The 14932-nt window shown below is 38.4% G+C and overlaps 1 protein-coding gene across 6 annotated transcripts in view; it reads right to left on the bottom strand.

The window, feature by feature from the left end:
- PTPRR (protein tyrosine phosphatase receptor type R) overlaps positions 1-14932 on the bottom strand; it is a 147856-nt gene that overhangs the window by 12475 nt on the left and 120449 nt on the right. For all 6 annotated transcript variants that reach the window (XM_051795889.1, XM_051795891.1, XM_051795890.1 and 3 more), the window contains 3 exons: positions 14246-14330; positions 7458-7537; positions 5270-5407 (listed from right to left, as the gene is read on the bottom strand). In XM_051795889.1, coding sequence (XP_051651849.1) covers positions 5270-5407; positions 7458-7537; positions 14246-14330 — 303 coding nt within the window. The remainder of the gene's footprint in view (positions 1-5269; positions 5408-7457; positions 7538-14245; positions 14331-14932) is intronic.

The following is a 14932-nucleotide window of genomic DNA, read 5'->3' as shown; positions in this document are numbered from 1 at the left end:
CACCTCTGTTGTATAAATACTTTTCTAAAAATAGATGCTCATTACCTTAATAGTGTAAGGTGTGTGAAAGCCACATTTTCTGAAATAATGCTGACCATTCTGACCGGTTTCGTTCAAATCCTGTCTTTTGCAGAATTACTCGAACATCCTAAATTTGCTGTCTCCCCGAAGAGATCAAGAATGGCAATAAAATACTCAGAAATCGGAATGAAAAAGAATGTTCACAAGTTCCACAGTCTACCCATGTGACATGTATAGCTACTATCATCTGCCAGATCTGCAGTTCGTGCCCCTCCCTGGGAGTGTAGTTTTCAGTGCTAATATGGGAAAAAGAAAAGTCTAAATACACAATTGTACCCTGACAATCAACAATAGTTGAGTAAACTCCTGAGACTTCTTGATAAATGTGAGCAGTGACTGCTCACTACAAAGCCTTCAGGCACTCCAGAAGAGTGTTTTTCTTGACTCTTTCCCAGAAATGGAATTGGCAACTTGTGCTGGGTGGACAATGAAATGTGGCTGTTCATTAAAATAACTTTCATTTAACAGTTCATCTACATTTAGTGAGATACAATGGATTATTTTTAACACTGTTGCTGTGCATCTTTTAAAAATACTGTTTGTTACTGCTTTCCAAAATAGCCTTGAAAACACAGGTTGGATAAACTGGTTCAGGCATTTCTAAGGAGATAGGTATTTGGGGGAATTAACATGTTTTTGAAAGTTCATTGCAAAAATGGGATAAAGATGGAGATGGGAGGGATAAAGTTATCATACATAAGGAAAATAATTTACAAAATCTCAAGACCATTGTCCAAAAAAAGTAAACTGCCTCACGTTGACACTTGAACATAAAAGAAAATTGCAAAGGTCTCCAGTAGGTATATTTAAAACCTGTTCAAAAGTTAGACACAGTGGATGAGAAGTCTGGTGTTCAGCCTCATGTCCACAATCAGTAAAAACTCATTGCATATCGTATATATCAAAAAAAAAAGGAAGAATTCACCTGTTCTTATACTCACACAGTCTTTCTTTGCTCTTTCTGCTGGTCCTGATTCTGTTCCTTGCTCTACTTTCAAACTGCAGTTTCCCTTTCAGCATATTGATTTATACAGCACTTTCTAACTAGGTAAATAGGTCACGTATTTTGTGAGTTGGGGTTGAGTGTACAATCCCCTCTGTAGTCAGCAAACAAATAACAGTTATGAGTAGGATTTCTTGAAAGATACTTTAGTTTAAATAAAAGGAAAAATCCTAACCAACTAGCAAGGCACCCTTGGGAATCTTCTTACTTTCATGTGGAAGTTTTCATCTTCCTGCCATCTTTCAAAGTTGTTAACTTTGTTGTAATAAATGATTACTTATTTCCGAACTAGTGCCTGACCTTTTTTTTTTAAATAAACCAAAATTCTCTGACAACCATAAAGTTTATACAAGAAACAGTATCCCACATGACTTTTAATTGATTTCAGCCTTTGTCCTTCCCTCTGTAACAGGGTTGCAGGTTTAGGCTCCCTGCATTCCCTGTCCTGTTTCCTGGCATGCTCTATCCCATGCTTGCTGGGCGCCAAGCTTCATGGGACCACTCCTGAAGTGGATCTCCATAACTGAGTGGGATCTGGCCCTGCCTTGATTTGGTCCTGGCACTTGCAATTTGCCACAATCTATTTTTAACCTGCCAGAAGTGCTCCTATTGCATCCTGGTCCCTAATTCTGTTGGATGGAGGAAGGCTCTCTCATGTGACACGACATTTACCTGCTTTACATTCCCTGGATGTGGACCCTGAACAAAATCAGTTTAACAATTCTTAAACGTGCAGTTGCTTTACTTCAACTCTGCTTCTTGTGTATTTTTTCATATAGCTATGCCTACAAGTTTACACATTAAATGTCCCAATAACCAGGACAACACACAACAGTAACAAATAATAACAACAAAGCTTCAATGCCGGAATCCTTTTTCACTCCTGCCCTCTATTTACTGTCATACTAACTCAAGCAGGAGAGGTATACTTCAAGAGGGATTGCAGGATTTGCCTTCATATACTAAAATCCTCAAAGTTAGGACCAAATCTTTTTAAGTTCTTCTAAAACCTAAGATATAGCTATGGTATCAATACTCAACTTAACTAATAAGTAATTTTCAAAGAGGCTTATGTGTAAAAGGTAGAAGGTAGGATTTCCAAGTTCCCAAATCTACTCAGCTATGTATGCCTATAGACAAACTGAGGGACAAAGTGTTACATGAAATATATGAGCTTTAAACAGTGAGTTAACAAGATCATCCTAGATAATTACTGACTGCTAAAAAAAAATTACATTATCTGAGTTGAATAAACATGCATCTGTCAGTATTAGTCCCTTCTACTTGCAGAATGCAGAATTGCACAGTATTCTTTATTTATGCTTCCCAAAATACATTTCCTGGTTAACAGGTAAAGTTGCTGGTAAGTTTTGAAGGCAGACTAAATGCATATTATTTATGGAGTACATAGCATAACTACAAAAACCAGCTGAGTTGTCTTGAATAAACTCAGTAATATATGAAGATTATATTTGCCTTGGGAGTAAAGCTTTGTAAGATTGTGTCTTAAAATATTACTACGGAATTAGAGATGGTCACCTTCAGTTAGTGATTTACCTTATCCTCTCAAGAGTGGGATGGATCACACTCTGAAGGTGACTACTGCTCTTCAGTGAGCAGGGGGGATACCTAGATTGCTAGAAGAGATGTGTTTTTCCCAGTATTAACCCTAAAATTACAGCTCCTTTGCTATGGACTCTCCTCGCACAGGTAGATCTTCATTTTGTTCAGACATTGTGTAGTTTTGAGGATAGGTTTTACAAATTCTGATTAAAATATCAGAGCACCCATAGTTCTTTCAGCATTATCCTTCCTTACAAATCAATCCTCTTTTTTTAATCAGACTTCAGAATGAAAAAGAAAGAAAATCCAATCATTTAATGCTGCATTTTTTCTTTGTACAGCTGAAATTAATATTTTGCTCAGCACTCTATATTCATATTATATTTTCATCCATCTTGCAAAAACTGTTACCACAGCAAATCTTAACCATTTTTTCATCCGATATATGGAAGTAAATCTACAGAAACCTTTATTCATCATCATTTCACACAATTCCCATGGTTAATGCAAATTTGTTACATCGATATATTGAACTAGGACACTAATGTCTAAAAATTTTACTTATGTAAAATAAATAAATTTATTGTTGAGATTAACGTTTCTCATGTGTCTCTCATTTGAGAGCTTCTTCATTATACATTAATTCATACATTACAGTACATTATAGCTCAAATGGAGGCTGACTGGTGTTCTACCAACTGAGGAATATGGCTTTTACACGAGAGTCAGGTATAGAGGTTTATTTGTTCAGGGGTGGATGTGGATGAATATGCTTTCAGATATGAAAGTATTTGTTTGTGTGTATACTGCAGATTTACCTTCCTGAAAATAATGGAAATAAAGCAGACCATGGAGAAGAAAAAAATATCAAGCGCTATCATGCTAAATAACATCTGTTCTTACCTTCTGTACAGAGAGCAATATTTTAACAGTGAAGATAATATGCTGAGCATGCCCAATAACTAAGCTGTTCTCTTTTCAATAGCAAGAAAAATTTCAGGGGGAACCTGCTAACAGTGGGAGAGTCCTTAGGTTTCTAGACAAGGCAGGACAGCTTGCACAAACACGGTCTCTCTATATAGCCTGGGAACGCCTTGAGATTCCTCACCCTTTCTATTAGGAGGAAATTACCATTGCCAGGCACAACAATGCCGATAAACACCAGTGCCTAGAGCCTGCGTAACTCAGGTAAACACAGGGCTTCCTGACATGATGAAAACCACTGGGCACTTCTTTCAAGTCATTCTTCTTACACAGTGTCAGATGTGAGTGTTTAAACAGTCAGCATTTCCTCACTGAAATACTTACTCTTTTGGTTGATTAGGCTGGGCTAAGTTTGCTATGCTTTCATGTTTAATCTTAAATGTAGACTTCTGGACAGTTGTTTGAACAGTCTAGTGCAAAATGGCACCTGGTTTGGAAATACATCCTGGGACATTTTACAGGACCAACCTACTTTTTACATACAGTTTCTTAAAATCCCCTGGATTTTAAGCTTGTGTTAGAAGTCCAAACTCACAGTGACAAACAGCACTGAAGAGTATGAGAAGAGTATGTCTACTGAGTCCACATTTAAATGGGGCAGTGAGTTTGAGCTCTGGGAACACACTTATACTCTTGGTCCCTTGATCACTCAGACTGGAAACTTTGCTTGAATAAACACTGTTGCTCTATCCTCACATGCACATGAGTTTGAAGAGCAGGGGTGTGAGTGTAGCAGGGTCAACACAGCCCTGGTGCTTACCTGGTAAAGTGCTGAGACTTGATTGAGGCACCTACCTAGAGCTGGGAATTGTTACCAAGTCTAGCATTTTGGACTCAAGAAAAAAGTCCAACTCCTTTATTTCTATCTTGCTCTTGTCCTCAAGCCCTGTAAATCACTCCTTTAACATTCAGTCTTCCAAAACAGAGTTTTGTGTTGGCCCTCTGCATGGGAGAGTGATTTTTGTTCCTAATGCTTGGTAGTCAGAAATATGGACTCTGTCACAAACAAGGAAAGCCTGACAAAAATTTACCTGAATATTAATTAAGGTTATAGAAGATGTAGTTCAGAATGGATGCAAAAGCCACAGAACGTATACCAGGCAGTTAGTTGGCCATTAGCCATTAAAATGCAATTGTCACCTCCAATTGGTACTAAAGTAAAGAGCCATGTATTTCCATTCTGGCTAAGCTCCTCCACAGTGTTGACATCTGGGAGCCCAAACTGTATTTCTGGGATGGTCCAGAAGATTTGTAACATTTGGAATGGATTAAAAACTTGCCATTATAGCAAAGTGCAAACTTCCACCACGTCAGGAAAACTCTAATCATAATATTAACCATCTAGTCTTTATATACAAGAAAGTAAAAAGAAGTACAGAAGTGACCAACAGGTAAATGAGGTGTTTCTTAGAAATTTACAAACCCAACAGCACAGATATAGAAAACAGAATTCCTTTTTGTGTTTTTTTAATACATCCCTTATGGTGTCTACATGATTGCACTTGGTGTATTTGGTTACCCCACCATAGACTATAAACAGACCCTTTAAGAGCTGCTAGCTTCCTTCCATATCTGCTAAGGTCCTTTATACAGTATGCAGCCGTAGGAATAATTTCTCAGTTTGGATAGTTGTCATACCTCATTTTTTTCTTTCAGCTTTGTGATCATAACAATGACAGGGCTGTCTTCTTGCCAAACCATCTGCCAGAAATCATTCACGGTATTAATCATGGGTCCCTGAGTTGCAATGAAAGCTTTCTCTTTACCTCCATATCCCTGGTTTAGAAACAAACAAAAAAGTATTTACTTTAAATTCATGTGGTCAATCAATATTGCAGGTGAATGTTCTAAAAGTGCAGAAAAATTAATCTGAAATAAAAAAGTTATTTGAACTGAAAGCAGTTATGACTAACAGTAGAGCAGATCAGAAATTTTTCAGTAGAACAGTTTTTCCTCTGGAAACTACTGATTTGATGAACTTAAATGGTCTTGAGAACACATTAATCCTCTAAAATTTCCCTGCTTACTTGGTTTCTTTTGGCTTACTCCATTCTCCAAGTTGTTGGGGCTTTCCATCATCTATCCCTTTAACCGATGATTTATATTGCAGCAGTGTTTACAAGATAGCTTATAGTCAACAAGATACAGGAAAGAAAACGAGAACTATAAAACTGGTTTCTACAAAGATTCACGACCGAAAAAAAATATTTAAAATACATGAATGCTTGTGGAGTCACAGGCTCTGCTATGCATCTTTGCTAAGGGAGAAGTGCCTTTATGTGAGACTTTATAGGAGGGACAACATATCAGTATAGGGAGTCCCAAGACACATACAACTGTGTAGGAGGTCAAAGAAAGGTCAGGCAAATAGTGGGAAAGTAGAGGAGAGGGAAAGCCAAGAAGAAATGGGAAAAACAAGACAATGAATTCTTATTTTCAGGGTGAAAAGGAGAAGTTATGAGTTTGTGCAATAACAGGGATCCCAACAGTAATGCTGAAGGGAACGAGTGAATGGAGAACAGCTGGAGATGGTGTGGGAGCCTCTAGCCTTGGGTCTTCCTTTTGGGTGCCTTTCTCCCTGGCAGCTGGTACTCATTGCACGAACCAATGGGATAGATCCTCAGCTGTCCTTCTACTCACCAACCTGCCCGAACATACTTTGTCAAAGACAGGTCTGTCAGGATCCAGCAAGCCTAATGATTTTTCATACATGGGTGGGAAATTTCATTTCATTGCTGGGTTGTATTTTTTCTACAGTTGCTGGCAGTTCAACTGGTGTTTGCAGCAGGAGAAATCACCATAAGTGGGCCTGAAGAGTGGTGATATGGGGAAAAGGGAGACCTCAGAGGACTCAAAATGTGACCAGCTCATGGAAGAGCTGCTCTCCAAAGAGAACTGCTCTGCTTAGTTAGATGATGATGCCTTCTTACAGAATGCTGAAAGTCCAGGATGCAAAGTGAGGTAGGGTAAGGGGCATGGGAGATGTATGGAGGATGTATGTATATATTAATGTACTGTTATTTAAATAAGCAACACCACTGTAGAGTTCTGGGGCCAAATTTCTGCTGCAGTATTACATTTATTCCAGCTGAGGATCTGGATAATAACTCTAATCAAAACATTTAATTTTGCAGGTAAGAGGACTACACTCCTAAAACATGACTGAAGTAGTTTCTTAGTAGTCTATTTAGCATACATGGTGTCATGAATTCAAGAAAGCTCTGTGTGTGTGTGAGATCAAGGACTATAACATAGCTGACACTTAGAAATAATGCTTTCCAACAGGGTTCCTGCTGGGGAAGACTTTGTGTCATGTGACCAATACAGGGAGTAAAATGTGAACAACTGTGTGTGTTGTGGGCACATGTATATTTAACATATCTGTTTATGCTCCTTTTCACAAACTTATTACAGTATTTATTTAATTACTTAACTGTTGATTTCAGTTCAATCTATCAATTGATATATTGAAAATATTGGTATCTGTTACTGTTAAAAGGTAACCCTCTTTTCTTTATTATAAGGCAGTAAGACAATATTAAACAGTAAATAGCAAAGTAAACAAATAGTAATGCATGTATTTCTTAATGTTTTTTATAAACTATTGGATAATTTTTTTTATTGCAACCATTTTAGTACATTCATAGCTATGTGATCTTTGTTACAAATGGCTCATGAAACTATTTCTATCACACTTATGTAGACAGACCTGGAATTATGAATGATGATGGGTAGGAATAAAGTGAGTGGCACCTGGAAAAGTCAGCTACTCACATGGCAATAAAATATTGACTCAAAAGTTCATGAAGAGTGTACATTTACTTACCCTAATGTAGTTAGCATTTATGTAGGTACTCAAGGAGTCAGATGGATTTTTTGGTTTCAAATACACTCTGCTTAGAGGATCTAAGAGCACAAGGAAGACAGAAAGTGAAAAGAAAACCCATAGTTAGAAGGCTTCTACAGAGAATCAAAGTCTTGCTGAAGAAAAGAATCTACTATTACTTGAGGTTGCCAAGCAGTAAAGCATTATGCACCAAACTCTTCCCTCTGCAAAGGATCATCACATGTAGCTAAGGTACCCCAATACTGCACAATGCTGCGCTGTGGACAACCATCTCAGCAAGCTTTGCACATTGAAGCAGCACTATAAGGTCCAGGCAATGCTCAGCAAGGCCTAGTCTGCCCATGCTAGTATCAAGCTGACCTGCCTAGACTGTGACTCTGAAACCTTTGTCATGTCATTGTTCAATTACACCAAGTCCTTTGGATTTGACTTTGGTATCTTTGCCTGAAGCTGTAGTGTTCAATGACTACATTGGACAGTTGGACTTAAATTAAGAAAAGTTCCCTCTGCCTGGGATGAAATCAGATATGTGTTTTTTATAGCAATTCAAGTTCACTGTAAGGACCTGGACTAGGTAATCCACATCATTCCCTTCAGTTTTGTGTCCTCGAGGATCTGACACAATTTGTGATCATTCATGTGCACTGGACTGGAGACACAATGCCAAAATACAGGAACATTTTTCTTCACATTATTCTTTCCTTCAGTCTTGGATGATCTAGAATGGAGCAGGGGCCAGTTCTGTTGAGTAGAGAGCTGGAGGTTACTAAATCTCTCCTGCAAAGGAAGATTTTGCTTACTCATTTTGATGATGTGATCCCCCGTGTAATACCATTTTGGAATTAAAGCCAGTAAATTTTCAAGTGCACAGTATAAAAGAAAGGGGTAAGCAGAAGGGGAGTGAGAAGGTGAGCCTATTTTGTGGCTGTCTAGAGACACAATTTCACTTTCTTCACACCTTTTCTCAAAAAATATTCTACTTTTAACAAAATGATATGGAGATATGTCTGTGCTTAAAAAATATCTTTTCTTCTGGCAATTTGCTTAAATAATTAACTAGAATCAGTGGGGTTTTGACAGTATACAGATACCTGTTGGTTTGGAAATAGTCTCTGGATAGCTGCTTCACTAAGTGCAATCTAGGCTATGTGTTTAAAGATACATATGCGGGCGCTGAGCTGGAAAGTGGTAAGAAAACACTATTTATTGTGCGGTCCTGCTGTTTATATAAGAAATATATAATTGATGTACATATGTTGTAGCAAAAATTGGTATTTTCAGAGTTGCTTTTGGGTTTATTTTGTGACTTTTCATCCTGTTCCTAAGAACTAGATAAAACCTTTGCAAATCAAAGGAAGAGGAGGGATGATCCCAAACATAAATTTCCCACTGGAGGTCACAGGAGCATCTTGGACAGGAATGGAGCCTTTGTAGAACCCAGGCTGATGTTTTGGAGCATGTTTCTTAAAATATGCAAATGACTGCATGACTTCTAATTCAAAGTCTGTATATGGAAGTCTTGACTTCTGCAGTTAGTAGCACTACGTGAACCCTAATTAGCTTGTGTTAAAATCTCTTCATACTAGCTTTTCCAACTTTTTTCACTTAGAGCTTTTTTTTCTCTTAACAATATGAGGACAGGAAACTTCTCATTCCTTTTCAGCAGAGTGGTTATTAGCCATTTCCACAAATGCCTCAGGCTACGTGGCCTTGAAAAAACACCCGCTTCCTCTAGCTCACACAATGCTCTGATTCTGGTGTCACTTGACCTCTACCTTAAAAAACCTCTTTCAAGCAGCCTCAACATCCAGTTTAATTATCACGTCTTGAGATAAATCCCTCTGTTACTAGGGAGCAGTCAAATAAGTTTCACAGTTTCTGAGACCTCCTTCCAACTCCAATCAACGAAACAAACACTGCTTCCGAACAGGAATCTTTTATAAATTAACAGTCACGATCAGTTACGAAATAGGCAAGTGCTGTAAACTGAGCTCTGAGATGAGGAAAACCTGAGCAGTGCGAAAGATCCAGAGCCACTAAGCAATCATCAGACATAAATGGAAGTCATTAGCTTCCTCCTGAATGACAAATACCTTAGAGGTAATAATCTTTTCCCCAAGGATGGCAAAGTCTGAGAGTCTGAAGTTACAGGAGAAAGACAGATGGCCGCTGCAAGGCTGAATTCATCAATGTTTTTAAAGCATCTTGAAATGCAGCAGAGGTGTTAAGCACTTAATATTACTAATAAAATACATCTTCTACAATTTTAACAGAGGTAAAATTACTCCTGTATTCTTCCACGTATCTAGGAAGTTTGGAGTAGTTCTCCCATAAGAGTAAAAGAAGCTTTTTCTAACTCCATCTTTAACAAATCAATATTGTCCTGAACTTACCACACTGGAGCAAGAGGACGGTCTTAAAGGGGCTGTAGCTTGCTCCCATGAGTCTGCCCAGTGCAGGGAACAATCAGGGCTGGACAACCTCCTGCAATGCCACAGATACTGGAGGATCATCCACTCCATGATGTCACTTTGTCATGAAAGCATGGGGTTTTGTCCCATTGCAAAGGCTGTGTTCATTGCATGGTGGGTATAATGTGCTGTGGTCATTTTTCCTTCTTCCATTTCAACTACTATGAACTGAATTCAATAGGGCATGGGTATGTTTGCATTTGTAGCATTTCCAAGGTAAGTCCTTTGTTACTCCTAGTCCTATCCTAGTTGCCTAAACAACAGCAAGACAGAAATACTGTAAGAAAGGCTGTCCTTAAGATGTTTCTGGATTTTTTAGCAGGAAAGGAAGACAAAAATTTTGTGAGGCAGACTGCTCTAACACTTGCAGCCCAAAAGGTCATAAATTTTTCAGATACTAAACCATTCTGAAATTCATTCTTCTCTATTTTGCCTTGTTTTGCTTGCAGTGTATAAATAAATAATGGGTACTGGTATTACTTGGCAAATACTGTAATACAGAACATTGAAGAATCATACTAGACTGCATTCCCAATCTCTGCCAGGTAGGGAACAGGCTATTAGACTTGCAAATAATGCAACTGCTTCAAAACAACTCATATATAAAACACCTGTAAACTATGCACCATTTTTTAATCCCATCTGAATTATTTCCTGGTAATTCCAATATAATCCAGGATTTCTCAACTGAAAATTTAAAGGATTTATCATGGTGAGTGCTTCTGCATTTAAAACATGCTTCAGCATTACAAAATAAAGTTTCATCCATGCAAAGGGAATCTTTTTATCTACTAAAAATATGGTCTGCCTAATATCCAGTCTAATATAGATCAATTATTATAATACTAGCTATTTACAAATATTATACATGCTATGATACTGGTGACCACAACTAGGACACATTTTGTTGACTCAAATGGATATGTAAAAGTCCATTGATGAACCCTTGTTGAATTCCACTAAGATTCAACTATTTTTCTCTTCTGATTTGTATATATGATTTTTTTTCTTTAGTCTCTGAAAGGCTGCTGTTGGCCCTATTGCCTTCATTATGGAACAAAACTGGAGCAAATCTGACTGTTTGTAGTCAGGACTGGGGAGTGCAAGGGATTTTGAAAATTCTCGGCATCAGAAAAACAGTTTTCTAGCATCTGTCTATATGCTTTCATAATAAATTACTTTGTTCATATGATTTAAATTTAACTTTCCCCTTGCCTTCAGTTGGAGTACCAGAGCCAGTTTTAGCACAAGTACTTCAAGCAAGAGCTTGTGGACTTTGTGGTCTGACCCCCTAAGTCCTTTCTATCTTCATGTTACTGTGAATCTGCTGTTCTGTCCAAGGCGTTTTCATGAAGACTTTTGACATGAGGTTATTCTTCAGAAAGGGATAGGGAATGGTAACCAGGTATTACACACACATAGATACCCACAGAATAGTGTTAAGCCACTGGCTCCTTTGTAAGCAAAAGTCCACATATAGTCTAAAGTATCACAGGAATTATGCTTCTGGTTTGATGTAGAAAAGTGAGACAGGAAATAGAAAACATAGAGGTCTTTGAAGCTGAGGTCCTGCTTCAGGAATATGTAGTGGGGGCTGCAGGAGACAAGCAGGCAAAGGTGAAGATGTTGACTAAGAGGATGAGGAAGGAGCAGCAGGGCTGATATTCTGCCAGAGGTGAGAGACTGGGAAATCTGTGTGCAGGATTGGGAACCTGGTCAGAGGGAGAGAGACATACTACAGACTGGTGGCAGAGGGAATGCAGCAGAAGGTATGGAGCAGAGTTTAACAGGAGCAATGGGGGGGGTCACAGTCAGGAGGAAGGTTGGAGAAACAGTGAATTTTAAGGAACTGCTTAGCCACTTGCCTCTGATCCCACACTGGCCCCGTCATTAGTTGAATTAGAATATTATTATAATGCAAATAACATTTAGAAAACTTAAAGCGGCACCCTAGTGTTTGCATAAGAGTGTTGGCTATTTTATACTGCAACTGAAACATCTTTCACAGCAATGTAACATTTCCTGCAGTTTATAGTTTTCTATGTAGAACACTTTTCAATAGGCATTAGTTTTATTTCACACGAGTGTGTCTGGCTGGGTAGTATTTGCACCCTGTCACAGAATTATCTCTTGGAAAACGAGAACATCCTCCAAAGCATAGAGGGTGGAGCTGGCAGGACTGGGCATTTTTAGGAGATAATCCATCAGCTCAAACGTCACTTGTCATCACAGGTGCCCCGATTCAAGAGACGCACCCAGTGCTGGGAATGGAAAAGCTGATGCGGGTGTATGAAGCAGCAGGTTGATATCATCTGAGCAGGAAACCAGAAAAGCTGTTCTATTTAATCACTCAAATAATTTCCAAACCCTCTCAGACTGGGTGTGGGATGTGCTAGTATTTATTATGAGCATGTGCCACAATTCTCAAAATATCTTCTTTGAAAAAGGCTGGTGCTAATGCACAACAGACCTTTTGACTTCTGTCAAAGACAGTTACAAAGGGCCTGTCAGTGAGTAGCTGTGGTGCACACCAGCAGCATGCTTGGATTCAAAATGTGCCATGGAGCTGGCAGCACATCTCAGTTAACTGGAGGTGAAGACACACAGGCACGCTGGTTCTCAAAGCTCATCAGCATTAACCACAGCCCAGCTGTTGTGTCCCAGTTCAAAATACATACTGCAGTGAAATAGGACTCATTGCATTTGCCAGGTGTTGCTGAAGGTGAACCTGATGGTGGCTGGGACAGCTGGGACATGAGATGCTAAGGGAAGGGAGAACTCCTTTCAAAAATCTGCCAGTCAGGTGGAGGGAGGCCTGGTGATACCGTCTCCACTGCAGCTGATGGCAAAAGTCCTGCTGTCGTCAAAGGGGTCAGGATTTCACCCTCCATGTACATCCTGTTGACACTGGGCCAGACTCTAAGGGATGCTGAATCTTCTGACTGTTAGGTATATAACTTGCATTAAGTTACTTTCTTTTTTTATTCCCTTTAACATTTCTTGACTGCACTCAAAGGCACACAGCTGTTGGTTAAACAGATGAACTATCCTTGAACACAATGGAAATTTTATTGGAGGCTGAAGAGAAGCAAGGACTCTATAGAAGCTTCTTTCCCAGCTACATATCACATTTCTGAGACAAATCTAGAGGCTGAAGGCCACCAGTTTTCATTAATTTAACTGCAAGGCCATTGTATGCTGTGAACAAATTACAGTGTGTTCAGGCTTGGTGAGAGAAAATTCATCATTTGAATTTGAATTACTAACATGTAACATAGGCCCACAAGGACAATCTAGAGACGATTAGAAAACAAATTTCTAGTTGATAGGATATGCTGTCATTTTAAAAGTATTCTTCATTCCAAACATAAGCAAAGAGATGTGTTTACATTTTTCTGTGGGAGTGTTCTGCAAAATTTGAATCGCTGAACTTTTTCACTTTGGTGATGTCAAAATTTATAAAAACTCAACTATTCATGTCTATATTTAGTGCAATGTTAAAACTTCTGCAGCCTATTTTGAAACAGAACACAAAAACAAAATGCTCAATAAAAGAGAAATGGAATATCTTATTATCTGTCAACAAATGCTATGAAAATAGCTGCATTTCAGAGAGATGTATTTTGAAGGAACACTATTCCACTGAAAAGCTTTCAATCACCTCTAAGTATAACAAAGCAATTGTTATATGAATTTGGGCCAATGAAAATACAGAAGCAGTATAGAAGGCAGTAACAAGTTTACAGCAACAAAGAGACAACACCGTGTGAGGGTGGCTTTCTTACTCCCGCAAACAGATTTCCCCAAAGACAATTAGCACACAGAGAAGAAAACCCCAACCACCAGAGGATTTAAAAAGATGGAAGCCCACTAGAACAAAGGATAAGTAGCACTTGCTTTTTGTAGTCTGAGTTTTTTTAGTCCCAAGTAGCTTCCTCCAACCAGAGGGAATTCAGCGACTGCAAGACAATTTGTGCTGTGATGGATGAGCTACTGCAAGGCATGGCTCATCTCTCTCTACTCATCTGCCTGAGTTGCCTTTCAGAGAAAATCATCAAGCACTTCAGAACATGGCTGGGATGCTGCCAACATGTGTACCTACTAAGGCATCCAATGAGATTTCTGTATTTGCCAGTCCTACAGCACTGGGCTTCTGTTTTCTTTCTACATAGATTACAAATACAAGTATGAATGGGTACACAACAAGCAAATATAAAGACAGCTGGATTTTCACAGCAATATGTTCCCAAAGCAGGACTAAACGTCATATAGGAAACCATGGGCTAACTCACTTACTTGGCAAAATTGTTTTATAGCGATTTTTAGTTCCATGACTCGGGATGTCAATTTCTTTGGGATCCACAAAATTCATTGGTATTTCCTATAAAAAATAAATTAAATCAGATTGATGTTTCCAAAGGAGCCATGCAGGAAATTATCACCAGAAGGCCATCTGCTCTTACACAACTGTCTTTTGACATCAAAGTTATTAAGAAAAAAAGTGGTTCCCACCTCAAGCCTGTCAACACCCTTCCTTCAATAAACACAGGGAGTTGCATATTGAAGGGGTGACTTCCAAGGAACGCTTCTGATGAATTATTAAAAAAAAAGTTTTTACGGGATTAGGAGCAAGGTTAAAATGCACAGTAGTTCTAGAAAAGTGGAGTTCAAAAGTGCAGTACTGTGTCAGAAAAGAGCAATTTTTTACATAATTGGGGGAGGAACTTTGAAAATAATTAAATATTAATATATGGCAAACATTTTTTTTAAATGTTGTGCTAAGTCCTTAACAATGTCATTCAAAGACTTCACTTGTCTTTTATTTAAACAACTAGAATGAAGTGCCTTAGTCTTTTGTATTCAATGACTCAAAACTAATAAAAATCTAAATCTATTTTTCTTACTTCTCATTTTGATCTTTTAGTGACTGATTTGCACTATCTTCTTTAAATATGCAGATGTGCAAGTAACTAATGTGACAGT

Source organism: Manacus candei, unplaced genomic scaffold (assembly GCF_025592945.1).
Source record: "Manacus candei isolate 608988 ecotype Guabito, Panama unplaced genomic scaffold, ASM2559294v1 h1tg000043l, whole genome shotgun sequence".
NCBI classification, from domain to species: domain Eukaryota; kingdom Metazoa; phylum Chordata; class Aves; order Passeriformes; family Pipridae; genus Manacus; species Manacus candei.
The sequence above is the reverse complement of the archived record's forward strand: the minus strand, read 5'-3'. Positions and strand labels throughout refer to the sequence as shown.